This window comes from Bacillus rossius, chromosome 1 (assembly GCF_032445375.1).
Source record: "Bacillus rossius redtenbacheri isolate Brsri chromosome 1, Brsri_v3, whole genome shotgun sequence".
Lineage (NCBI taxonomy): Eukaryota > Metazoa > Arthropoda > Insecta > Phasmatodea > Bacillidae > Bacillus > Bacillus rossius.
The window spans coordinates 156,335,374-156,362,647 of record NC_086330.1 but is presented as its reverse complement, the minus strand read 5'-3'; the positions used below and the strand labels follow the sequence as shown (position 1 = coordinate 156,362,647).

Genomic DNA, 27,274 nt, shown 5'->3' with positions numbered 1-27,274 from the left:
AAAAAAAAATCAATGGTCGTGTTTTAATCAAATGTGAACACAAAATTATAAAATATTCAGCTGGTTTAACCCAAAACGATTTTATTTTCCATAGTAAGACTATTATAATAGTATATAAGTATTAACTGACGCAATGGACATTTTTTCGCAGCTAAGAAAATGTAGAAGCTCTAAAAATAATAAGTAACACGTTAGCTACCGCTGTATTTCAGATAAATGTTTGCAAATGAAATAATTGTTTTTTAGGCTTCTTTTATTTTTCCTTAACATTTTCATGTCTTCCCCGACCAATTTCAGGTTTTATGACTTTTATAAGATTTTCATTTTATCCATACCTGTGGTAGCCCTAAACGAGTTGTGAAAGAAATGAAGAACATATTAAGAAAGAAAGAACAAAAGTAATCCGACTTTTAATAAAACTCGCTGGTTGTTTCTTCTGCTACAATTTTTAAACCACCCCACACCGCGTTGATTGGGAGGCCTCGAGATGAAATAAAGTTATTCCAGGGAGTAGAAAAAATGAGATTTGTTTATAAATTACCCCGAGATGATCACGGCGAAACGCTGTGGTGTTTATTTAGGACACCTTAAACCTCGGTGATGTTGACGAGAAACAGTCTTATTACAGTTACATCTTCCAGCGCTGGTTGAAAATTTTGCTCAACACGAAATTATATCCAAGTTATTTCCAACAAAATAAATTAAAATCATTTGTTTATTTATTCTTCAAAATTATGACTTCCATTAAAAATAATAAGATGCTATAAAAATTGTAAATAACAAAATATGTTTCTATATACATTCATAATAAAGATCAATGCTATTTAAATTAGATAATAGGTCTAATATATATTTATGTTGTCAGAATCAAAGAAATAATGTATAAAAAATTTTGCCCAGGCAATGCCTTATGATAAACACACATAGGCTGATTGAGCTTAAAATATTGATAATATTATTTAGAACACTAAAACATTAAACTGAAATAGTGTGTGCCTGCATCACTGTTTATTTACATTGCTGTAAAATAATAGTACATTTTCGTACTGCAACGATACGACGATAATGGCATATGTACCTTGATAATAACACAAGTATCACGGTAATGTCACAAGTGTCATTACAACGGCCCAAGTACCATAATAAGCACCTACCACGATAATTGCATATGAACCATTATTATAACATAAGTACCACCACAATTGCACAAGTACAATGGAAATGGCACACGCACCATAACAATGGTACACAAGCACCATAAAAATGCACAAGTACATACTATATTAATGAAACATGTGCCACGTTAATGGTACGTCCAATGGTACACTTCCATTGGCTACCCCTAATCATGTCGTCCACATAAGGATGGTAGGGGGAGGGATATGCGCGCTCAAGGGTTGTAATTAGTATGCATGGAGTCGCAGGAGGCGTGTCACTGCAGGAGGCTGCCGGAGGGTGAAGCTAGTTGAGGTAAAGCAAACCCGGCGTTGCCAGATCAGCTGTTCGTGCTGCGTCCGGCCATATTGTGAAACAGAACTCTGCCGCTACCGATCTTAAATCCATCCGCTTATCTAACGCCAGTCTGTAATCGAGTACATTAAAGACGTTAACTCACTACCACACAAATCAGTAGAGACCGGAAAAATTCGCGGATTCATTTCGTGATAGGCTGAAATTCAAACATGTGTATAATTCTGCTGGTTCTGCTATTGGCTCGCGGTTTAACTGGAGCTCTCTGGGCCAAAGAGAGACTATCGACCAAAGAAGCGTCGAATCACAAGCTACCCAGTGGAGACGACTCACAATTTAGTAACCAATGAACACGCGTGTTTACTTGAGAAGTGCAGAGGATAATGGAGGCTATCCTAGAGGTCATTGAATCCGCGAATTTTTCCGGTCCCTACAAATCAGGGACAACGGGACAGGTGCCGGCCATGACCTAAAGTGAGAAACCTTAAAAACCGACCAGTATTTGAACCCGGATCTTCTGTAACGAGAGTCCAGTGTCTTGCCACTACACTACTTCACTCTAAACAACAAATTTTTAATAAAACCGCATGTTTCTTTTACAACCCTTCCCAATGTTTCGACTTGCAATTGCTATTTTAATGAAACCTCTATTTAAAGTAAATACTAAGACTGGCACATAATACATACACTTATTAGAGACAGAAATTTCTCGCGAGTGTGAAATTCCATTAGACTGCAATGTGGTATATCTGAGACAGCAGTTTCTTCCTTGTAATTGGCGGCCGTCTGCAAAAGAAGCCATTACCGTATTTGACTGAGCCACTCAGAAAGCGTCTGCTTCCACACTGAATGTCTGTGATTAGTGTGCTAGAAGTAGACAAGTACCTGAAATAAACTCAGATACTCACAAAACTCAGACGATACTACCGTGTTTTAACTATTAGCTAGTCTCTAAATCGTTTCGCGAAAATTACATTCCTCTAATAATTACCAATGCCGACAGTACAGACAACACCTCGTGATCTTGAAGAAATAAATATAACATTATAGCGAGTTTTTCAGAACTCGTCAGTGCTCTAATGTTGGAAATATACTCATAATACGAAACTCTGATACAAGATTTAACGTAGAATTTTTTTTTAAATAATTCCGAGCGTAATAAACATACGCGAATTGTTTCAACTACATTTCTTGACGCGAATCACACGTAGTTTCTGCACCCGCCGCTAGAATTCGCTACCGAAACAGCTTCGACGACTATCAAACCATTTATTTTGCTGACCAAAATTTTATACTATATAATGAAACGGCTCCAATAAAAGCGAAGAAAAAAACCTTGAAAAGGTTTTAAGTCTGGTTTCGGACATAATTTTCGACAATAAATTTTATTAAAATACTGCCCATTTTGCTAAAATTCATTAAACGGTTGTAACCCTTCTTCCTCCTTAATTGGAAGAGGGGTTGCGTCCCCGACTCACTCTGGGCGCGAAGGGAAAAAATAAATATTAAAACCAGGCATAAAAAGCTAAACAATATAAATTCCCCACACCACTGCCCAGGGGTCAGGCCAAAAAAATTCAAAGGATATAATAGTAGAGTAACCATTAAACAAACAAGAGGCAAGACTTTGGACGTATGTTATTAAAAAATACAAATTTGCAAAAATAATTTTTACTATACATAACCATACAAGCTTAGTTACAAAAGCTGACGTTAATAATGGCAGCATCTTATCCCCATTTGCGATACTAACAATAACCTTTAAAAAATCGTAAAAATATAAATACTGATAACAACAAGTATAAAAATATATAAGGGCGTGAGGCGTGGCCACTATAAAATATCAAAATTTACTGACTGCCCTAATACCAAAAATCAAACAAGACAATCAATACAAATATATAAAAAAAAATCTACAAAAATAATACTGAAGTACAAACAAATTATTTAAATAAAGTTCTTAAACTCTCAATCAACGGTTTAGTCTTTCTTCAGATGTTCGTTGCTAAAGACTTGCCAAAAAAACAAAGTTAATATCCTAGGCGTGCGCTGGCTTTCCTGACCTTCCTCACCAACTCCAGAGTCTAATGCCACGCCGGGCCATAGGTACGAATTCACAAAGGCGTGAACGATGACCAAAAAAAAATTATCTTATTTTTTTTTTTTTTAAGGGAAATGTAGCAAAAACTCTTCACGTAACATAACTATGTTACCACCGAAGTTTTTATCATATACTTCAAACAAAGTCTTACTTCTTTATTAACTTGCCAATGATTTCATAAAAACGTAGAATGGCCGCACCAACCAACATCAGGCTGCGCATGTAGTCCAATACCGATCGCATACTTTTAATAATACTGCACAAGCTGATATATTAGCTAAATGCAACTTTAAGTATGCCAATTCCGAAGACAAAGTCTCAAAAACAAATTGCAAAATGTTCGTTTCTTCCAAACTTATACTTTTATTACAACTACAGGCAAACGGGCGACCTTATTAAAAAATCCCACACTGGAACAACGTGTGAAACAAATGGGCCTCTTCACCAAACAGGCTAATAAAAGTTCCGTCCAAATAAAATTTAGTATGGGAAAATACACAGTTCACTAGGTTTGCCAAAAACCAGTGCAGCACCACGAGGGTAAAAATCAAAATCGCGGCCTCTCTTTACCTTGATTTCTTCTGTACCACAGGGCAATCCATTTGCCCTGTCACCCATCGTGGAGCCTCCAACCCAATACTCTTCGTCGCCCGTTGCCGTCCGGCATACCAGTCCGCGCCGTCACATGGCTCTGTCCTCGACGGTCGCTCGGCACCAACTCCTCGGCCCAGCTGATTTTTTCTTCCCGGCAAGCCGAATGTCAGACGTCATCAGCCAACCGCCGGGCGCTCACCAAGTGGTATTTACGTGAAACACAATCGATATTCTTAAACTCATAATCGATAGCTACCAAACTGCGTATAACTAATTAACAGAAACAAATATAATTAAAAAAAATTTACAGATAAATTAACATTAATTAAAAAAGGCGTAAAAATACGTGAAATAAAAACCATATAAAACTAGAGACCAGCAACAAAAATAAATTACAAGTAAAAATGTGGCCCTGCCGGCCACAACCTCCGCCTTGAACAAAAAAAAATTTAAACAGCAAAGAAAATTTTAAAAATAACCACAACTACAAATTATAAAAAAAAAAACATACCAGAGTAAGTTCCAAATAAAATAAAAATAAAAATATTTAGCCATATTCACCCTAAAAGGGTCATCCACATTCATTTTAGGAACTCCGCCTTACAAACATTTTCAAATGACTAACATGGGCCTTTTTTACCTTATTATTTCTTTCAACTTCTTCCAACAAGACAGTAACCGGCCCTAAAATCTTTACAATCTTATACGGTCCATCATACTTATTCTCTAACTTAGAGCTCTGATACCCTACTTTGTCACTCAAAACAAATTGCCTGCATAGCACTTCATCACCAATTTTAAATACATTATCCACTCGCCCCTTATTATAAAACTTACTCATTTTCTTTCTAACCTTTTGCAGATTTTCGGCTGCTTCTTCCCACATTTTTTCCAACAAACGGGGGCTTCGGGTTTCCAAAAGGGCTGGACGCAAACCCCAACAATTTAGTAAAGGATGGGGTACATTTCTTCCCAAAAAAATTTCCGATGGTGTGAATTTAGTACCACTGTGTATGGTCATGTTAAAAGCTAAATTTAATACGTGGATAACACTGTCCCACTTCCGTTGGTTACGTTGATGAAAAATCGTGAGGGCCACTTTGACATTTTTATTCACCCTTTCAACCAAATTAGGGTTGGGATAATAGGGGCTGGTAGTAATATGTTTTATACCCCAAGCTAAACACATCCCTTCAAAACACTTACTCTTAAAATATGTAGCATTATCTGATACTACTTGCTCCGGGCTACCAAACAAACCCCACACTTTAGTTTCTAAAGCCTTAATAATATTCTCGCTTTTCATATTACGCAAAGGCAAAAAAAAACAAAATTTAGAAAAACCATCTACCGCTATAAGTAAGCAATTATTCCCCCCTAATGATCTAGGTAGGGGCCCAAAAATGTCCAAATAAACCCTTTCCCAAGGTCTAGTCAGAGCTTCAACAGAGTATTTACCTATCTTACTATGTCTAGATTGCTTAGCGCGCTGGCAATCTTCACAGCTTAAAACATGATCTTTTACGTCTTTTTTCAAACCTGGCCAAAAAAATTCTTTAGAGATTTTATCTATAGTTTTTTCGATTCCGCCATGCGCGCCTATATTAGAATCATGGTAATACCGCATTATCATTTTCCTTACCCCCTTAGGAACAAAAACTTTATGTTCTCCATCTTTCATCCAACACAAAAGCCCGTCTTTCATTCCTAAGTCTATAGTAGTATCCTGTCCCAAACGCGTTATTAAATCTTTAGTCTCAGGATCCTCTTTTTGTATTTCGCGCAAATCAATAAATCCTTGAGGGAATTCCCTCAGGATGTTACATTCTTCCTTGTCTTCAGTTCTCATTTCGTCTTTACACTGAAACTCATGTTCATCAAACATGCGCGATAAGGCATCGGCCACTACATTATCCTGTCCTTTCATATGTTTGAGGTCAAAACGAAAACGCGTCAACCGCATGATCCACCGCCCTATTTTCCCTAGTTGCCGCGGGTGGGAAAAAAGCCATGTCAAAGCCTGGTTGTCAGTCCATAATTCAAATTTCTCATGTTCAAGAAAACTCTCAAATCTCTCCAACGCAAATATGCACGCTAATGCTTCCTTCTCATATACACTGTATTTTAACTCGTGCTTATTTAGGGATTTACTAGCATACATAACCGGTTTTAAACCTCCCTCACGTTCTTGCAACAAAACCGCCCCCAGACCTACTCCCGAAGCGTCCACTTGCACAATAAATTTTTGCTCAAAATCCGGAAGTATTAAAATGGGGGGTTGAGCTATGGCTTTCTTTAAATTCCTAAAGGCCTGTTCTTCCTCTTCCCCCCATACAAACTTAACATCTTTCCTTTTCAAATTATTTAAAGGCGCGCATAGGTTAGCGTAATTCGGTATAAAACGGGAAAAATAACCAAGCATTCCTAAAAAGCGCATCACTCCCTTAACATTACGGGGGGCCGGGAAATTAACTATGGGGTTTATCTTATCTTGGTCCATGACCAATTCACCTTCTCGGATTATGTATCCTAAAAATTTTATCTCGCTACGGGCCCAAACTATTTTTTCCGGATTTACGGTAAAGCCGGCTCCCTTTAGTTTCTCAAGTACTTTTCTTATATGTTCTATATGTTCTTCAAAACTATTTGAAAAAACACAAATATCATCCAAGAAACTTATTACAAATTTATACTGATATTCTTGTAATATGTGCCCTAAAATTCGTGACAAACATTGGGCCCCAAAATTCACCCCAAAAGGCACTCTAGTCCATTCAAAGTGCCCCCAAGGAGTGACAAACCCGGTAAATTTCTGACTACTTGCTTCTAATTCACATTGATGAAACGCCGAGTTCAAATCAAGCACCGTAAAAAACTTGGCTTTTCCCAAATATTGCAAAACAATTTCAACTTTAGGCATGGGAAACGGATCTAGTTTTACCCTGTCATTAAGGAGGCGATAGTCAAGGACCAAACGATATTTGCCCTTATTTTTCTTATCTACTAAAAAGGCAGGTGAGGCAAAATTGGATTTAGAAGGGACTATTACCTTATTATCAAGTAAATCATTAATAATTTCTCGAAAGGCTTTCATTTTAGGCGGGGCACATTGATACGGCACACATTTAATAGGGGTTTCATCTACCAGCACGATCTTGTATGGCATTAGCGTACATTTGCCAATTTTAGTAGTGATAACATCTTTATATTCCTCGCTTAATTGCTGTATCTGCAATTTTTCCTTCTCACCCAACCTTTGCTCTAACCCTTCGATACCACCACAAACCACCTTTCTTTTTTTTTTTATTCTCCCACAATTTTATCTTAATTTTATCATTAAAATCGAACCTCATTACTTTCTCGCCGCACACTATTATAGCCTTACTATCATTTAAAAAATCCATTCCCAAAACTACTTCATGGATCAAATCGGGCATTACCCAGAATTCACGTGTCCAAGATAAATGTTCCAATTTAAAATGTAAAAATACTTTTACCTTTACCTGAACCTTTTGCCCGTCCGCCATGGCCACATTAATGCCTTGACTACTTACGATCTTAGTTTTCAAAAATTTATGATCGCGCACCAAATTACTCAAAAATTTCTGCTGGATGAAACTACAACTAGCCCCCGTATCAAGTAAAGCTTCTATCTCACGATCATACAACCAAACTTTGACACATAAACCTATTTTTGCCTGAATGACCGCCAAACTATGCTTATTGTTAAATCGATATTTCTTAACTTCCTTACGGAAATTACATTTCCCGCTATTATGACCATCTTTATTACAAAAACCACAAACTAATTTTTTCTTGCGATTACATTTTTTTATCAAATGGTCCATGCTGCCACACCTAAAACATGTCTTGTGTCTTTCCTGCTCCGGTTTCTTTTTAAAGCAAAATTTTTCTAAATGACCATATTTGCCACAAAAACCACAAACAAATTTATTAACCTCCGAAACCGAGCAATCCTTAGCAAAATGCCCTACCTTATTACACTTAAAACAAGTCTTATCAATTTTTTCATTACCCGGCGTTTTAAAACAAACCGGTTTAAAATTGATTTTGCCTTTACACTTATCGAATTCACATTTAGCGTAAAAAATATTATCTACCTGGATAGCCCAAGTGTTGAGTTCCTCCACACTATTAGGTCTGCCAATAAATGCGCATTCGTGTCTGATGGCAGGATTTAGATTTTCCAAAATAATAGCTACAAAACGGTGATCATCTAACTGCAGACCAAATACATTAACGTGATTTCTAATATCCTGTATAAATTCTAAGGTGCTTTCATTTTCCCGTTGAAAACGGAAAATCAATTCCTTAATTAGATCGTCCTTCACCCTCTTAGGGCACAAATATTCCCACAAATTCTCTTTCACTACCGACCATCCAACAGACTTATTTATACCTGACGTAATCACGTCTCTAGCGATCCCGCTACATTTAGTCGAAATACACCTTAACAATTCTTGCTCATTTTGTAAACAACAATTAGTTTTCAAACTATCTACTCCCAAGCAAAACTTTATTAAATCTCTTGGCCCACCGGAACATAAAGATGGCAACCTATCCAGTTCTTTGAAAAGTAATTTACTTTGCATAGCAGTATTCAATGAATTTACTTGGCTGATCTCCGAATTCTCCACATTTTCCTCAACAGGTTTTTTCCTCCCTTCTTTAATGTGGGTACTTAATTTCCTGCGTAAGGTATCAATGTCATCCTCCAGACCACTCTCTACTCCCGCTGCTTGCAAATTAGCGTAAACCTGTTCTTTGGGAAGTTTATAAATCCAAGAAACTGCCATTATTAAAAAAATCAAAAAAGTCAGCAAAATCGCAAAAGTCCAAAGTCTCTGCCTAGCAGAGTGGCGCAGGTTGTAACCCTTCTTCCTCCTTAATTGGAAGAGGGGTTGCGTCCCCGACTCACTCTGGGCGCGAAGGGAAAAAATAAATATTAAAACCAGGCATAAAAAGCTAAACAATATAAATTCCCCACACCACTGCCCAGGGGTCAGGCCAAAAAAATTCAAAGGATATAATAGTAGAGTAACCATTAAACAAACAAGAGGCAAGACTTTGGACGTATGTTATTAAAAAATAGAAATTTGCAAAAATAATTTTTACTATACATAACCATACAAGCTTAGTTACAAAAGCTGACGTTAATAATGGCAGCATCTTATCCCCATTTGCGATACTAACAATAACCTTTAAAAAATCGTAAAAATATAAATACTGATAACAACAAGTATAAAAATATATAAGGGCGTGAGGCGTGGCCACTATAAAATATCAAAATTTACTGACTGCCCTAATACCAAAAATCAAACAAGACAATCAATACAAATATATAAAAAAAATCTACAAAAATAATACTGAAGTACAAACAAATTATTTAAATAAAGTTCTTAAACTCTCAATCAACGGTTTAGTCTTTCTTCAGATGTTCGTTGCTAAAGACTTGCCAAAAAAACAAAGTTAATATCCTAGGCGTGCGCTGGCTTTCCTGACCTTCCTCACCAACTCCAGAGTCTAATGCCACGCCGGGCCATAGGTACGAATTCACAAAGGCGTGAACGATGACCAAAAAAAAATTATCTTATTTTTTTTTTTTTTAAGGGAAATGTAGCAAAAACTCTTCACGTAACATAACTATGTTACCACCGAAGTTTTTATCATATACTTCAAACAAAGTCTTATTTCTTTATTAACTTGCCAATGATTTCATAAAAACGTAGAATGGCCGCACCAACCAACATCAGGCTGCGCATGTAGTCCAATACCGATCGCATACTTTTAATAATACTGCACAAGCTGATATATTAGCTAAATGCAACTTTAAGTATGCCAATTCCGAAGACAAAGTCTCAAAAACAAATTGCAAAATGTTCGTTTCTTCCAAACTTATACTTTTATTACAACTACAGGCAAACGGGCGACCTTATTAAAAAATCCCACACTGGAACAACGTGTGAAACAAATGGGCCTCTTCACCAAACAGGCTAATAAAAGTTCCGTCCAAATAAAATTTAGTATGGGAAAATACACAGTTCACTAGGTTTGCCAAAAACCAGTGCAGCACCACGAGGGTAAAAATCAAAATCGCGGCCTCTCTTTACCTTGATTTCTTCTGTACCACAGGGCAATCCATTTGCCCTGTCACCCATCGTGGAGCCTCCAACCCAATACTCTTCGTCGCCCGTTGCCGTCCGGCATACCAGTCCGCGCCGTCACATGGCTCTGTCCTCGACGGTCGCTCGGCACCAACTCCTCGGCCCAGCTGATTTTTTCTTCCCGGCAAGCCGAATGTCAGACGTCATCAGCCAACCGCCGGGCGCTCACCAAGTGGTATTTACGTGAAACACAATCGATATTCTTAAACTCATAATCGATAGCTACCAAACTGCGTATAACTAATTAACAGAAACAAATATAATTAAAAAAAATTTACAGATAAATTAACATTAATTAAAAAAGGCGTAAAAATACGTGAAATAAAAACCATATAAAACTAGAGACCAGCAACAAAAATAAATTACAAGTAAAAATGTGGCCCTGCCGGCCACACGGTTAGTACGAGATAGATTCCCTATGGCTTTGTGAACCGCAACATATGACAGCACCGTGGTTACACATTTCCGTTCCAGCGACTTCCGTTCCATTCACAAAATTAATCCTACCAAAAGCCGTGTACTGAGAGCTAAGATGTTACACATCACAATCGTAAATTCTACATATTCTATATTCGCAGCAACATTTCCTCGGAAACGGGCAATAAAAGTCGCCAAGAGAAAAAGCACAACCCTTCCAATGCACAACCAGCCAGCAGGGATCGAGTCCCTCCCTCCTAGCTGCAAGTGAAGCACGAGGTCGCAGGAGCGAACACTATTTCAGGTGTGTGGGACGACAGCATTCACGCGCAAACACGTGCACAGAACCCGTCACGCAGCGGGCATCGGGATTCAATTGCCCCGTCGAGGGTGAAGGAGAAAGGGCGAGTTAATCAACCCGAATTGTAGTTATACTTAGTGTGGTGTGCCGTACGTTTATCAGATGAGGTGGCAGTAACGTTGAAAATAACTGAACACAAGTCAGTTATCTGCAATTTATAAAATCCTCGTCTTATGACTGGTGCCAAAAGCCACTTTTTCAAAAGACACTATTCGTGAGTTCCGAAATATATATTTTAGCGCACTTATTCTAATTAAAATTAAACATACTTTCACACTACCGGTCTCCAAGCCAACGGCATCAATCCTTACATACAAAGGTTCTTGGCATTGTGAAAATGAACGCAGTCAAAACGTTGTAGCTTCAAACCCCAAATTTCAAATTGGAGATACGAGCCGTCATGAAGGTTCGGTTGAGATTTTTTTTTATCGTTAGCAGCTAGAGCATGCAGTTTCAGCTGTAAAGTTAATACGGCAAATTTTACTAATTAACTCTGCAAGTGATTTAAAATAACTGGGTTTCTTTTCTACAATCTTTCGTTGCGTCAAAGATACGGCAACAGCTTAAATGTTTCTTATATCCGAGCGGGATCTTGATGGCATGTCTCCAGGGGAACTTGCTGCTATTTTTTTATCCTAGTTTATTTTCGTATTTGGAGACCTGCGGGAGTAAGTAGGTGCTTCGCCAAGGATGTGACTCTCAAGGTCGAATGAGGCAAAAAAAATTGTCGACAAGCAGACGAGACGCATCTGGACTGAAGCCTGGTCATAGGTGAACTTTTGTTGTGAGACTGGATGATGTGTGCAACGCTAGCTTGTCCTTCTAGCGCAGTATCGCATCCAAGTGCAAGACTCTGAATTAGCGCGCAGTCTTCTCGTAGTGTAAAGGGCAACTGTGAAATTCGACTGGTAACCACAACATTCATTATATGGTTGAGAAAGGAAGTAAAAATTGTACTGCGAATACCTCGAATATTTTCAAGAATCTGTACTGGAAATTTCATACCTAAATATTATACTGAAAACACGTGTTTTAGCCATTATTTCTCTCTTATAAAACACAGTTGAAAAACGAAATACGGAAACATAACTACCTACTCATCCGCCCTCGGCATATTCCTAAATGCATTTTCGCAAACGGGCACAGCTCGGATACCTTTACCCGTTTTCAAATCACGTGTTTTCTTTTTTTTTCTACAGCCGTGTATGGCCAGGTAGGCAGGGCCTTTATTCTTCATCAACTTGTTTAAAGCAAGTCTACAGTTTAAGTACGGCCTCGCATGAAAAGTATCAGGAAGTAAAAATGAACCGGATTTTACGCCTTTCGTCTTAATCAAAAATTGCAAATTTCAAAGCCGGGAAACGCCCACTTCATCAAAGGAGACGTTTGAAAGCTATTTTTCAAAACCCATTTGCTTCAAAGTTGTTCACCAATTGAACTCTGAGTCTCCCTGCTTCTGTTTACAATAAAGTACCTAACATATTTTTGACAAGTATTACAAACGTAATCTGTAGAGATTTGCTGCCGAAATAATCATTCTATAGCGCTACAAATAAATAAGTGTTGATTATACAATGCATTACGATATAATAAATAAAAACTACCATTTTTATCCGAAAAAGCAAGTCATTCCCAAATATTTAAGTGAACAGCTTATCTATCGTATGTACAAAATAAAAGTATTTGAAAGGATGGTGTACGATTAAAGTTATATACAGTATTACAAAAGGTAATATTGAGAACTAGTCTCCAAAGAAATGATTTGTAAAACACACAAAATTATGTTATACGTGCTATTGAAGGACGATCCCAGTTCAACGCCGGGTAGGATCTGGCGAGTGGTGGTGCTGCAACCCGCACCTGGCCTTTCACGTGAGTTCGATATTTGTGTGTAACATCTTAGCTCTCGGTACACGGCATTCGGTGGGAGTGATTTCGTGAATGTGACGGCAGTCAAGCAACGGAAATGTGTAACAACCACGGTGCTGCCATTAGTGGCAGAAGGCGTGAACCAGAGTTAACAAAGCCAAAGGGAAACTTTATAGTATAAACTGTTCAATGAATTTTAACAAGATAAGCAGTATTTAAATACGTTTTCTTGTTGAAAATCAGGTCCAAAGCCGGGTTTTAGTAATTTTTTCAAGTCTTTTTCACTTTTATCGGAGCCGTTTCATTATATAGTCAAACCTTTCGCTCTGCAAATGGAATGATTGGATAGTTGACGTGGCTGCTCCGGCAGCGAATGTATTTGTAAACACAAAATGCGTATATTTATCACGCTCGGCATTATTTTGAAGAATTCTACGTTGTATTTCGTGTCCGAGTTTCGTATTATAAGTGTATTTGCAACATGAGAATACATGAATTTGCCTGTTACTGGGGTTAAATGTTACACATCTCTGACGAGTACTAAAAACTCAGTTTTTTTTTAAAGTTTTATAGGCTTTATAAATGCATAAAAATATCGTTTTAAGAGGCCCGTCTAGTCGGTGTGTATGTGAGTTGGTGAGGCGGGGTGATAAGCGCGACACTCGCTGGTGCTTCTAGCGTGGTGTCGCCTCTAAGCGCAAGGCTGTGAACTGGTGCGCAGTCTTCTCGTCATCTATAGGACAACTGTGAAATTTGAGCGGTGACCGTAACTTTATATGGCATTGAAATGAAGGTAAGGGTGTAATGCAAGTCACATAAGTGCTTTCAAGAATCTGCTACCTGTTGTTTTATGCCTTAAAATTGCTCTGAAAACACCCTTTTAGCCATTTTAACTCTTCTAAAAAATAGTTTCAAAACTTAATCCGAAATCACAAGAACTTTTCAGCCTTCGGCGAATTCTTAAATGCTGTTCGTAACAGACCCCATTCGGATATATTGAGTAGTTTTTAAACTGCGTTGTTTTTCCTGAAGGTCTGCGCACCTTATGTGTGCCCGGGCAGACGGCGCCATTAAGTGTTTTTTTTTCACCTACCTTTTTGCTGGGAAATTTTCAACACGACCCAAAACTCTGGTCATTCGCCCCTCGCATGACTCTAGGCTGAGTCCGCCACCGGGTCTGACCTGGGTTTCCACTCAAATGGTAAACGTAGATTGGTGGGGGTTGTAATTCCGGGGCATCTCGGTTCACCAAACCAAACATAAATTTCGTCGTCTCAACCTACCACTTGAGACCGGAAAAAATCGCGGATTCATTTTGCGATAGGCTAATATCCAAACAAGTATGCCTTCATACCGCTTTTGCGATTGGCCCACGTTTTATCTGGGGAACAGTAAGCCAATGGGAAACCCTAAACCAAGAAAGTGCCAAATTACGAACAACCTAGTTGAGACGTCTCGCGAGTGAAAAGCCAATAAGTATTATTTAAAGTCTGTGGATCTATCCTATGAGGTTAATTAACTCGCAAATTTTTCCGGTCCCTACCTATTGCCTGTCTCTGATGAACTCGACGTCAGAGACGTTCAGCAGTATTTAATAATAAAAAAATACCCACTGCACTGTATTATTTTTTGTAAATGGAACAGAATTATTTATGTAAAATTACAAATATTTGTACATTTGCAAAAATTTACATGAAAACAACTGTATCACTATAAAAAAAGTGTTCAAAGTTCGGATTCTTACCCGGGAATTTATGGTTAGTGTTGCCCCAGTACCTCCAATGATTAAAGTTATTTGAAAACCGTTCCCTGAATAGCTTTCCAGTGTTAACTACGCACACAAATAAGCAAATAAAACAAATGAAATTTCAAAGATTAAATATTCAATTATTTTTCCATGGTTTAAAAATATTAAAATATAAAATCATGCGACAATGTTCGTAAGAAATACTCAGTATTAACTCGAAAAACGCATTTCATATATGCAAAAATAACAATAGTCATGTGTTGTACGACGTTAAAATATTACAAAGTATTTCTTGACAACTGGTTTCCAAAGTAATCTCTTGTGAAAGTACAGAAAAAAAATACTTTGTGCGAGTGGTTAAAACGAGTGTTTTTCATTATCGTTTTCAAGTGTAAACACAATGCTGAGAATGACGAGGAGAGGGGAGGGAGACACCCGGATGATATGTTGCAAGTTACATTCACAGCGCGAATGAAAAAAATCCTGCAGTCCGCAACTGCTGCCAACCTGCAGTTGGCAACAGTCTTAGGCTGTGCCAAACGCCAATGCCCGCCTGTTTATTTCTGTTAGGTACGTATCATGCTTGCGAGAAAACAGTTTTGAGTTATGTGATTGTTTTCCCCGACAGTTCGAAATTTTCACTGACTACTTTTTATATTTTTCCAGACATGTGGCAAACCTGGTCAAACACGATTATAGCAGATCTTGACAGAACGGTGATAGCTGCAGTAGTTTGAGAAATATTTTGACGCGAAACGTTTTCGTGAAATACATGTGTATTTGGCGATACGATATTTATAACAGCATAAACCTGGTGTGTTTCGGCTCGTAGTTCCGTTCAGTCCATTTTCGTATTTTTTTTCTGGAACATGTCAATTGTGTGTATATAAATAAATTAATCTCGCTGTCTCTTTCATGGCGAATAACCATTACGGAAGTAGTTTTTGTATTAAAAAATGTAAAGAATGTCTTGTGTAATTTTTTAATTAGGAAATAAATTAAGTGCCGTGATTGTAGAGTTTTCTACTCGCATTACGTTCTTTAAATGATTCTTGCAGTGGGTAGGCAATGCAATGGCTTTTGGACAGACGTCAGTTCTGGTTTACACTGTATGCCATAGAGAAACCTCAAGAAAGGACAAATAGATAAATACACAAACAACAGAAAAGAAGCCAAAATCAGACTAGTCGGGCTGTAAATGTCTAGTCGTCAGCCCGCTGTGTTCGTCTTTGCTGAGATATTTTCCCGACTAATTCCTTATAAGGAATTCTTTATGCATTTAACTTTTGACATCGGCTGATTTGGGCTTGTTTTCTGCCTGTTTGTTTATTCTTCTCTTTGTCCGTTCTTGAGGTTTCTCTGTGACGCACAGTGTAAAACAGAAATGGCGCATGTCCCACAAAAAAACAATTGGTTGTCTGTAAAGTCAGTTTACGGACGATAGTTTAACGTGACAACGTCATAACAAAACATTGATGAAAATATTGATCCAGAAGAAAAGGAAATATCATATTCGGCCTGAGACTGAGCCGTAATAGGTTTTTGCAACAAAACCATTTAGGCATTAAAAATATTATATTCTTTGAGGAATAAAATTTTTTTAGCGATGCTGATTGCACGGCCACGAGGCCATACTTGAAAAATAATTGTTTCAGATGGTCTATACACATTTATAAAAATTTTGTTCACGGTAGGGGAATAATATTATTCGTTTTTATAACACGATTTTATAACGCATCCCAAATACACCAAACTTATTTATAATGTGTTACAATATTTTTTAAAACATTGTGCAAAAGATCCCGGGTGTAATTTCAATTATTATGTGTAACTGTAGAACACCATTGTTGGTTCAAAACGTATTTGAATATTCAACATTACTTTTAAATAACCGTACCGATTGTGCTGAAAATCGGTGGATGATCGTTAAATTACATAATATTAATAATTTAAACGACGAAAATATGATTGAAAAGTCAAATCGATGGTTTTTCCAATCGAGTGGAAGAGAGATGCCACGCATGCGTACAATGAGCAAACAGGACACATTCGTAGTGATACATCCGTATTGGGACACTTTTTTCATGCGTGCAGCCGGCGTTCATCGATTTATTAGACGTTGTCACGTCAAAAAAAATGTTAAATGTATTTGCTTCATTTCATTAAATACGTGGAAAAAAAACGGGAAATCCGATAGCTGTATTTATGGCTGCAAGACCTTCGCATGCACTTCGCAAGTGACTTGAAAAAATGTACTCACAACTTGACTTGGTACCCGGCGACTGCTGCCAGCCGCGGTGCTGCTGCGTGCGATCATCCGTCCGTCAAATACTCTTAATGCTCATGTTGCCAACAGACTAGAAGGCTTAAATAGTGGAGACAATGTCTCTCGTACAGGTAGATTCAGTCCGCCCACTTGGTGTAGTGGCTAGTGGGTCTGGCTGGTGTGAAAGGCGCTCGGGTTCGATTCCCGGCCGGCGAAGGGGTTTTCCAAACCTTCTCCCTGACATTCAGGACTGGTTTTTTGTGATGTCCCTTACAGCTTCATCCCGCGGAAGGCAATGGTGGACCATCGCAGACTCATACTGCTTCGGCGAGCACAGGGACGTGACGGTTGTCACCACCGTAGTGTTGTCTGCGCTCATGACACACAGTAATGGGTTAGAAACGATTCATCACCTTCATCACTATCATAGGTAGATTAGATTTACGATCATGAAAGTTAAATACTTATATATCATTATACTAATTTTTCCCTGATATTTATTCTAACTGGTTTTAGTTTCACCATTCTTAATTAATTTTGTATTAAACTTCACAATTTAATATGAGTTGCAGCGTAAGTTAAAAGCAATAAATGGAAGCAACCAAGCAAATAAAAAACTTCAAAACTTTTTAAGATAGTTTGCCGACAATACCTTGCTAACATTTAGGAGGTTATAATTTCATTAGTCCGTTCGTCGAAAGTCAAAGTTTTGGACGCTTTTGAGGGACGGATTGAATTTTTCGGCCCTTCTGATTGGTCTGAGGTCACGTGGTTGACGCGACGGATCATTTTTCCAGCTAAAGTCGTGCGGCGAAGTTGCGACATGTTGCATTTGGAGTGACACTGGTCTCACGCCTATTTTATAAACTATGACCAGCCAATGCAAAAACACAATGCGCAATAAATGAAAAACGCACATGATTCAGAGTACACGTTCTTCAGACCGTGTTGGAATTCAAGTACGCACTTGCGATACCGCGCATACTTCACATGTCCTTTTGGTGTACTAGGGCAATTGTGACAGACATAATTTTTTACCTCTATAAATGGCATTAGCCATCTTATAAGGTTATAACATTTTAGCTCTCCGTATACGACATTTCGCAGGACTGATTTCGTAGAAATGGAACAGAAGTCAATAAACGGAAATGTGTCACAAAGATGGCAGACCCACATGTAACCCGTATATAGTCACTTCCGTAAACAAACGTATTGGTGTGCCAAATGAATTATTATGATAGTAAAACTACCTTGGAATATATTTCCTGAACTAAAATAGTCACAGTAAAAAGTAATCTTAAGCATTAAAACCTTAAGAAAACAGGCATTACAATGATTATAATACATATTATCCTTGTTTTATGCCAATGTGTTCGGTAGCGCAGCAGTAGAGCCCGCGGTTGAAAACCTTAAGCAACGTGCTTCAAATCTCGCCAATGGAAATTTTTTTTACACTTTCTAATAATATAATATTATGTAATAATAATGTTTAATCAACTCAATATTGTTAAGGTTTGTTTGTAGAAAGAATTTTCAGGCCAATTTCAGTCGTTTAGGCAAAAACAAATATACAAACATATTTTAGTGTATTTTTTAATGTTTCCGGTTAATATTTTAGTAATGTCTTAGAAGTATAACTTCTATAGTGTGCTGAAACTTCGTAGTATTAACTGTTTAGGAAATTTTAAAAAGATGGGCAGTATATTAATAAAATTCCTTGTCGAAAATCAGGTCCAAAGACGGGGTTTAGGAATTTTTTCAAGTCTTTTATCGGAGTCGTGCTGCTACAAGAGCATGATGGTGGCAAGCATCGTTTACGAATCAGGCAGCGAATTATAGCGGCGGGCGCAGAAAGTAACCGTGCAATTGCGTCTCGAAATTTCGGTATGTTTTTGAAGAGCGAATATTTTATTTTTCGGTATATTTATCACACTCGGCATTATTTTAAAGAAGAAATACTTTAAATTTCGTGTCCGAGTTCCATATAAGTTTATTTGCAACATGAAGAACATGAGGACACATGAATTTGCTCGTTAACGAGGTTAGATGTTTACACATCACTGGCGAATACTGAAAGACGCTCACTATTTTTTTTCCCAATAAATACATGTTATGCCAGCTAAAATGTTCATCTGATTATAGCAAGGCTACATTGTTACGCTTAATTTCATTTAATTAATGACTGTCTACTTATGTTCCTACCTTTGTTCCTTAAGTTTCCGTCGATATATGTGCATATGTTGAAACTTCGTTAATAAATATTGTAAGTTTTAAATATTTATATTTCCATTCAGTGTGCTAATCCTTATAAATTTTAAGTGAAAATTATTTTACGAGTCTTTTAATGACTAAAGCGTTCACTCAAACATAGCATACAAAATGATTTCAAAACGGCAAAGTTGATGATGATGACTCGTGTTGCCCAGTCCTGTGTGTCGGGAGCACAGGACCCACGGCGGTGAAGCCGTGACGGGCCTGTACTCGCCGAAGCAGGATGATTCTGCGATGTTATGCCATTGCCTTTCGCGGTATACGGACGAAACTAAATATTACAACTTGAGTTTCCGCCTTCTTTGTATACAAAGAATAAAAATTCCTTAGCTGTAAAAATATAGGGAAGTAATTTTTAATAAAAGATACAATTTACTTTTCTTTTAATTACGTTTCGGCTTGTTGTACTCTTGCAAAGTAAGTTAAGACAAAAAATTAATCAGGTGATTTAGTACTAGAGAAGAATTTATAATACTCGTGAACTATTACAATAAACCTTAAAAATGACAGTTTTTATAGTATTATTTTTTTCTCAATATATAAACTAGACCTATTAAGTTTTCACTTTCCTCCAAAATTAATATTGCATAAGTGAAATATCATCATCATCATCATGATCCTCAACTTTCAGCCTGCGGCCGGATCAGCAAAGTAAAATGCCTCCATATTCATCTGTGCCTCCACCATTCCACAACTTTCACTCTGATCCATTCTTCTCCTCTCTCTTGCACTCCTTTACTTATCTGTTTTTACCACCTCCTAGAAGCGAATGAACATCTAAATAAAACAAAATTGTCTACTTGGCGTTTATATATTTTTTTCATCGTTCCTGGACAGGGAAAAACACTAACTTAAATCTCCAACTTAGTAGTCACTAGATGTGAACAAGTTACATGCCCCATTAACCGTGATTCAAATAAATTATACACTTTCATCATATAGCCTATTTTTTTTCAATTAAAAAAATTGCAGTAGGCAAATAGGAACAATAGGAGGAACTTCGCCCGTAATAACTTCACTTTTAAGTAGGATAAAACTGGTAAATACTGAAACTCCTACAGGAATTAAAATTTAATAAAATGAAGGTCTCAGTCGTCACGCAGGGATTGCAGTACACGCTAATGCGTCACTTACACTAGCTACTCCCGCGAAGCAACTCGCTGCGCAGGGCCGTCCAATGGAGTTTGGGGTGGGGGGTTGAGTTTATAGATTTTTGTGAAACCGTTTTTAAGCGTTATGAAAATTCCGATCGCATGAGGGGAATAGTCGGGTACGAGGTGGGGGAACCGGTAGAGGAGGAGAGTGTCAGAGGCGACGCCACTCCAAAGCATGCGCTAGCGGTCGAATGGGAAGACGGCAAAAGGAGGGGGGAAATAGGTACGTAGCGGAGCATGCTATACGCTAGTTGTAACGGCTGAATGGGGAGACGGTAGGGAAGAATTAGAAATGACGCAGCAGTGGTGTTACGGAACTCTCGTAACGCTGCTTGTGTTTGTCTACTCTGCAGTTTTCGTAACGGCTAACAATTGACGCTACCATATTTATTTTATTTAAAGTGTCTACAAATAATTTATTCGTGTGGAAACGAGTTATTGATTTTTGCAATTAACTTTATAAGTATCATTCATTTGAATATGAATAGTGTAATTTAAAATGTAAGAAAAGACATATAGACTTAAAAGAGGTTAGATTTATAAGTGTAATTAATTTTTAGTATGTGAACACTGTGATTTTAAATATCAAAAGAACCTATATACTTGTGATATTATACAAGACAACTTTGTTCACAGTGACAGGGCCTTTGATAGAAAATAAGAAATAGGGTGTCCCCTAGTTACCTAATGTATCTACACAATTGCCAACCCCACAATTTCAAAAATAATATTAAAGAATGTAACCGTTAACATAGCCATAACTGTAAATTTGATCTGCATAATAACATAACTTTAAAGGTTTTCCATTAATTATTTTATCAATAAACTTATAATTATAGTCCTAACAGAAGAAACTCATGAATTTAAAAAAAAAAAAACAGTCTGCGTGGAGTCCACGCAAGACAGAGGGAAACTTCTTGCTTATTAGGTATAGATAGAGATAAATTATTGGTAGTTTTTCATTAAGCAAGAGACAATAATTGAAAATAGAATGCGGGTATGATCTCGAAAAAAAAAGTTTTTTTCTGCGCCCTGTACTCTCGCATTCATTCACTGGCATTTTTGGCGCCTCTTTTGGCGGTTTATTCTCATATTTCATTTGAGGTCATACCCGCATACTAACTATTTTCAATTATTGTCACTTATTCAATTAAAAACTACTAATAATTTATCTCTATACCTAATAAACAAGAAGATTCACTTCTGTCACGCGTGGACTCCACGCACACTTTTTTTTTAATTCATTAGTTTCTTCTGTCAGGACTAAAGTATATTGATAAAATTATTCATGGAAAACCTTTCATGTTACGTGATCATGCAGATCACATTTACAGTTATGGCTATATTAACGGTTACAGTATTTAATATCATTGAAATGAAAACTTCTTGAACCGCTTTGAACGATTTTTGGTAGGGGCAAACCTTATGGATTCGCGTCACCGACATGCTAGTGACGTGTTGTGCCAGACTGGCGACGTAAAGCCGCCTGTGTACATGTATACGCATATATACACAAATACATTGTATATACTCGACTGTATCAAGTGCGTGTTGGACTCTTTTTGGATGGGTAAAATTTTGTGAGTTCGCGTCACCGACATGCTGTAGTAGCAGTAAGTGAAGTAAAATTGACCACGTGAAAAGTTTAATTTTTGTATACTGTGCATTGCCCATTGAACACATTACCTATGTCTGACATCAGTGACAAGTCATAGCTAGGTAATGAATTTTTACGTATTTTTTACATACCACTGACATCTGTTGTGACTAAAAAATTATGCAAGGATAAATGATATCATGTTGACATCATACTGGTATTTATAGAAATCGAGGTATAGAGAGCTGAGAAAATCGGTATGAAATCTTCTGAAACACTCGCCCAACAAAAAATCCTAAAGGAATAGTTTTCAATTATAACTATGCAAACTTTTTTAATATTGACTAAAATTTCTACAATTTGAGCTTAGAACCGTTTCTGTGGACCCAATAGTTTCTGAACTACAGCTTTTCAAAATGTATCAACTCAGATTTTTTTTTTTTCAAATTTCTTAATTTAAAAGTAATTGTTTACAATTACCTTACGAAAAGTGAAACAAGAAAATAAAAAATGGATATATTTTATAGCCAATAATATAGAGTCCAACTTTTATATAACCGCCAACTGCGTACGTAATAATTTTACATGTGATCGTGACCTTTTATCCCTTCTCCCTTAAATATTCGACATAATGCAATGTCATTTGTAGAGGCGTGGTTTACGACTACCTTGTATATACTTACTGAAAAACCTTAATACGAATCGGTTCTATAGCGTTGAGAATAGTGCATTAAACTGGCGAGCAGTAGGAACTAGGTTGGGATCCCGACTATGTCGATTAATGATTTATAATTTTTTTTTGTATTTGGGTCACATTGAATTATTCTATTATATATTTATAACTTAATAATTATGATTTCATAAATAATTATCATAATAATACTCGAGTCCTTTTTTGTTATTTATTATTTTATTAAAAATAAATAAAATTATCCGAGTGGGATTCAAACCTGAATCGCTAGACATTTTAAATTATTATTATTATCATTATTATTATACGCCTGATTTAATCGATTAAACTGAGGATCATTACTATGTAATCGGTATGTAAAATTCACTTAAGGGAGATCATAATGATGTCATGCTATCATCATTACGTAATTTATGTTATCTCAGTATCTGATGTAAATAAGTGTGAAACAAATGTATTTAGTTATTGTTCGGAGTGCCAATAGATGTGAAAATAAGAGTAATGTTAATAATTCAAATTTACAAATTATGATAATTTAATTATTCAGCCTATAATTATTTTAAAAATTCAAAACCAGAACACAGTTATTTATAAGTTTTAAGTTTACACTTCTGTCGGCAGTCACCATTACTATATGTTTTTATTTAAATTGTGGGGTTTGAAAATGTGTACATTAGGAAATGAGGTGAGGACCCCCCTTTTCTTGTCCTTAATTTCTAACAACGGCCCTGTCACTGCGAACAAAGTTGCCTTGTATAATCGCTCTGACATGCTCTCGCAGCTCACTTGGCTCCAGCCAGTTACGTATAATAACGGTCTACGCTTCTCATTTCTTGCGTGCACCATTGCTGCAATTTTATCGAAATTAAAGTCTCGAAAAACAACTGAAGAAAAGAAATTGTATAAATAAATATATTTTTTATTTAAATTTCGGCTTGCATGGTCTAATAAAAACCAAATAATTCTGGAAGTGACCTGAATAACACGGTACGATAGCCAAGTATCTCATTATTGCCAACATAGCGGTTTTAAACAGCGCGACAAACAGAAATAAACAACTATGTATACAATTGTTCTTGCATTACAATTGCACCTCATATTCGACAGCAATCAATGTTTTAGGATTTAATTGATTTGTTCGACAATTGTTTTTTTTTGTTGAAAATTCCTTGTGTAGAGAACGTATTTCAAAAATGTTACAAACGTATATAGTAAACAGAAATTTAAAATAAAGGAGATATTATTATTTTACCAAACTTCGAAAACAAAACTCTGGTGTTCATTTCAGTAACATAGCGCACGCAACTTGATATGGTGGGAGGGGGTGAGGGGTGAGACTTTCAAAACCCAGAGTCCGTCGCATCTGATAACTTTGACGCACATACATAGGTACGTCATATATGTGACATACGTTAATGTAAGAAATAAAATAAAAATGAATATTTACTCGAGTCTCGCCCTTGTGATTTCACCATCAATAGAGTTAGAAGGGAACGTGATTTAATAATAAAAATTAATCCTGAAGGTAACACTCTACATAGCATGACTCGCCCAGTGAAATCAGCACTCGCCGAGCTTGTGACGCGACGATCACGCTTGCACGGGAGTGTTTTTTTTTTTTTTGCGTCGACGAGTTGCTAGTGTTCTTTCCCGATACAATCGACAGTTAATTTTTTTAATGGTAAACAGCTTACTGGCAACGACCATAAACACTCTTCTTAATTAACTTATTATTCACAAAATCGTTTTAACCGTACCAATGTTATCCATACATTATTACAGAGTGTAGGCAGGTTTTTATTTCTAGGAGGGGAGGAGGGGAGGAGGCGAGGAGGGGTGGAGGGGAGGAGGGGAGGATGGGAGGAGGGGAGGAGGGGAGATATAACCTTTTTGCCTGCTTTTTGCTTTTAAATAATTTTATTTTGTTGATGGAATAATATTATTTTAAGGAGTTTTTTTTAGAATTTCGGGGAGGGGGGGATATATCCCATTATATTTACTCCCCTCCCCTTGCGTACACCCCTGCTTGAGGTTATCTCTCTTCAAAACGTATTCATATTCTTTATCAAAGCCTAGGTCGTTCTAAAATAAAATACATGTTCGGTGCCGCACTCACGACACCAGCTTAAAAAAACGTTTGTGCGTGGAGTCCACGCGCGACAGAAGTTAAACTTCTGCATCTTGCATATATATACATGAATTATTAGTATTTTCATTGAATATTAATAATTGAGAATAGTAAGGATGCGGGTATGATCTCAAAAAAAAAATCTGAGGAAACACAAGCAGAGTTACGAGAGTTTCGTAGCATCACTGCTGCGTCATTTCCACCTCGCCCTGCCGTCTCCCGTTCCGACCGTTTCAACTAGCATGTACGCTACGTACCTATCGCAACCTCTCTCCCCCCCCCCCCCCCCCGCCCTTTTTTTTTACGTTTTCCCATTCGACCGTTAATTAATGCGTTCGAGTGGCGTCGCCGCAGACGCATTCTCCTCCTCTACCGGTTTCCCAACAACATACCCAACTATTGCCCTCGTGCGATCGGAATTTTCGTAACGCTCGAAAATTGTAGCCCCCTCAGCCAGGGGCACAACAACTAAATTTCCAAAGGGGGGGCAATATACCTATTTAAAAAGAATCATCGATCCCCTCTATTGAAGCGAATTTGTATTTCAAGGTGGAAAATGGTGCTATTTAAGCAGTTTTATTATCTAAAAATTGATTACACAGCATTTTCTCTGCCCCCGTTTGCCCCCACTTCAAAGGTTTCAGAAGGGGGGGGGGGCAAAATACCCTTGCCCCCCCCCCTGTTGTTGCGCCCCTGCCCTCATCAAAGAAGCTTCACGGCCGCACGTGGCGACTGCGGCAGCCCCTACCCGGCTGGCACGAGCCGCGACACCTGGACAGGGCAGCTGCGCGACCCCGGGTGAGGGCGCGCCGTGTGGCCAGGCTGTATCGAGCGACCCGCCGCGCCGGCCACCTCGCCGGCAACTTGTTTCCCGTGCTCTCCCACACAACCACGGCTGACTATCGTCTGGCACTATTAGAAGTTATTATTATTACTATACTTGGCGAGGAAATTTTTATTATTGAACTACATCGAAACTTCACTGCGCCGGTTTACGTGAAGATGTATCAACGATGTCTTTCTTGCGGGAAAAAAAAGTTGGGCTCCTTGATTAATCTCGTGACTACAATAATTTGACTACAATTTATCTACGTTTAATTTTATGCTGACGCAAAAACAACTCTCTAAACAACGAAATACGTGGTTTTACAATAGGTGCGGTATTTGTTTCATTCGAAGACTATACACGTGGGTGTAACGAACTTCGTGACTGGAAATGCGGTTAGTTACAATCAATGCTTATTTTATGACAGCGGGTTTTAAAATTTATAGTCTGTGAGATACGCTTCAAATATCGAGGAGTGAAAATAAAAACAAAACATTTTGGTAGGTAGCCAAAATGTTATTCTAATTTTAATGCTAAAGGGAGTCGATAGATTCATTGACGGTTCCCATACACATATTGCGCAATTGAAATATTAGAACAAACAGATCTACAGCTGCTCAACGAAAGCGAGTCACTATCGTTTTTTATGGCATGTTACCGGAATAATACACTTTAATTAACACACGGTAACCTTTAAGTAAGGCTCGTTGCTCGATGTAAAATAAAAGGTAAAGTCGTTTTAAGAATTTAACAAATTCATTAGTGTGTGAACCATTACCGGTAGCAGAACGTCAGTAAATATTAAAAATAACAAACTCAGTTTTGTTTATAAAGTTTTGAGCACATAACTTGCATATATTAGTGCCTGGAAATAAATTGATTCGTTGTTCGACTATGAAAAACTGTATCGTGCTGAAAGAAGCGTAGAGCCAGTAGCCAGATTCCAATTGAACAACCTATCGCGAGATTAAGCCGCAGAATTGGCCAGCTTTTACAGAGAACGTAATGTAATCAATGAGTAGTCCACTCACCGCCTCTTTTCTTCCCGTTTTTATGTTTCGATTTCCTCGGATAGATGCTTCCTATCTTGCTCTGCCCGCAGCCCATTATAGTCCGGTGTCGGCGTGCAGCGGTGAGGAGTCACATCCTGGCTACCCGCGGCGACGACACTCAGTCGTGCTCACTCGGCGCGCGGGAGACGCCGGCCGCATCTGCACGAGTCCCGCGGCGCGCGTCGACCCATCCGGGAGAGGAGCTTCCGGGCGACTGCCTGCAGGACCGAGCGACCGAGGGGCCGCAGGGCTGCCAACCCGCGCGACTCCCGGCGCGCGCAGCAGCTGCAGGTGTGCCAACAGCCCGCCATCTCAGAACCGTGCCGCGGAAAACACTATCAAAGAAAAAAAGCGTGTGCTTGGAGACTACGCGTGACAAACTTCTTGCATATTAGGTATAGACAGAGATAAATTATTTACATTTTCAATCACACTATTCGCTTAAAAGTATAAAGTTAATTGCACAAATAAACACAAATAAATAAATTGTAGATACTTTACATTAAATGAAATAATGTGGTAACATCAATAGTTAGCCGTAACGA

The 27,274-nt window shown here is 37.8% G+C and overlaps 1 protein-coding gene across 1 annotated transcript in view; it reads right to left on the bottom strand.

The window, feature by feature from the left end:
* The window catches only part of LOC134546332 (uncharacterized), a 314,337-nt gene extending 287,405 nt beyond the window's left edge, over positions 1 to 26,932 (bottom strand). Inside the window, exon 1 of the mRNA XM_063389098.1 lies at positions 26,709 to 26,932. Coding sequence (XP_063245168.1) covers positions 26,709 to 26,784 — 76 coding nt within the window. The 5' untranslated portion in view covers positions 26,785 to 26,932. The remainder of the gene's footprint in view (positions 1 to 26,708) is intronic.
* Between the last annotated feature and the right edge of the window lie 342 nt (positions 26,933 to 27,274).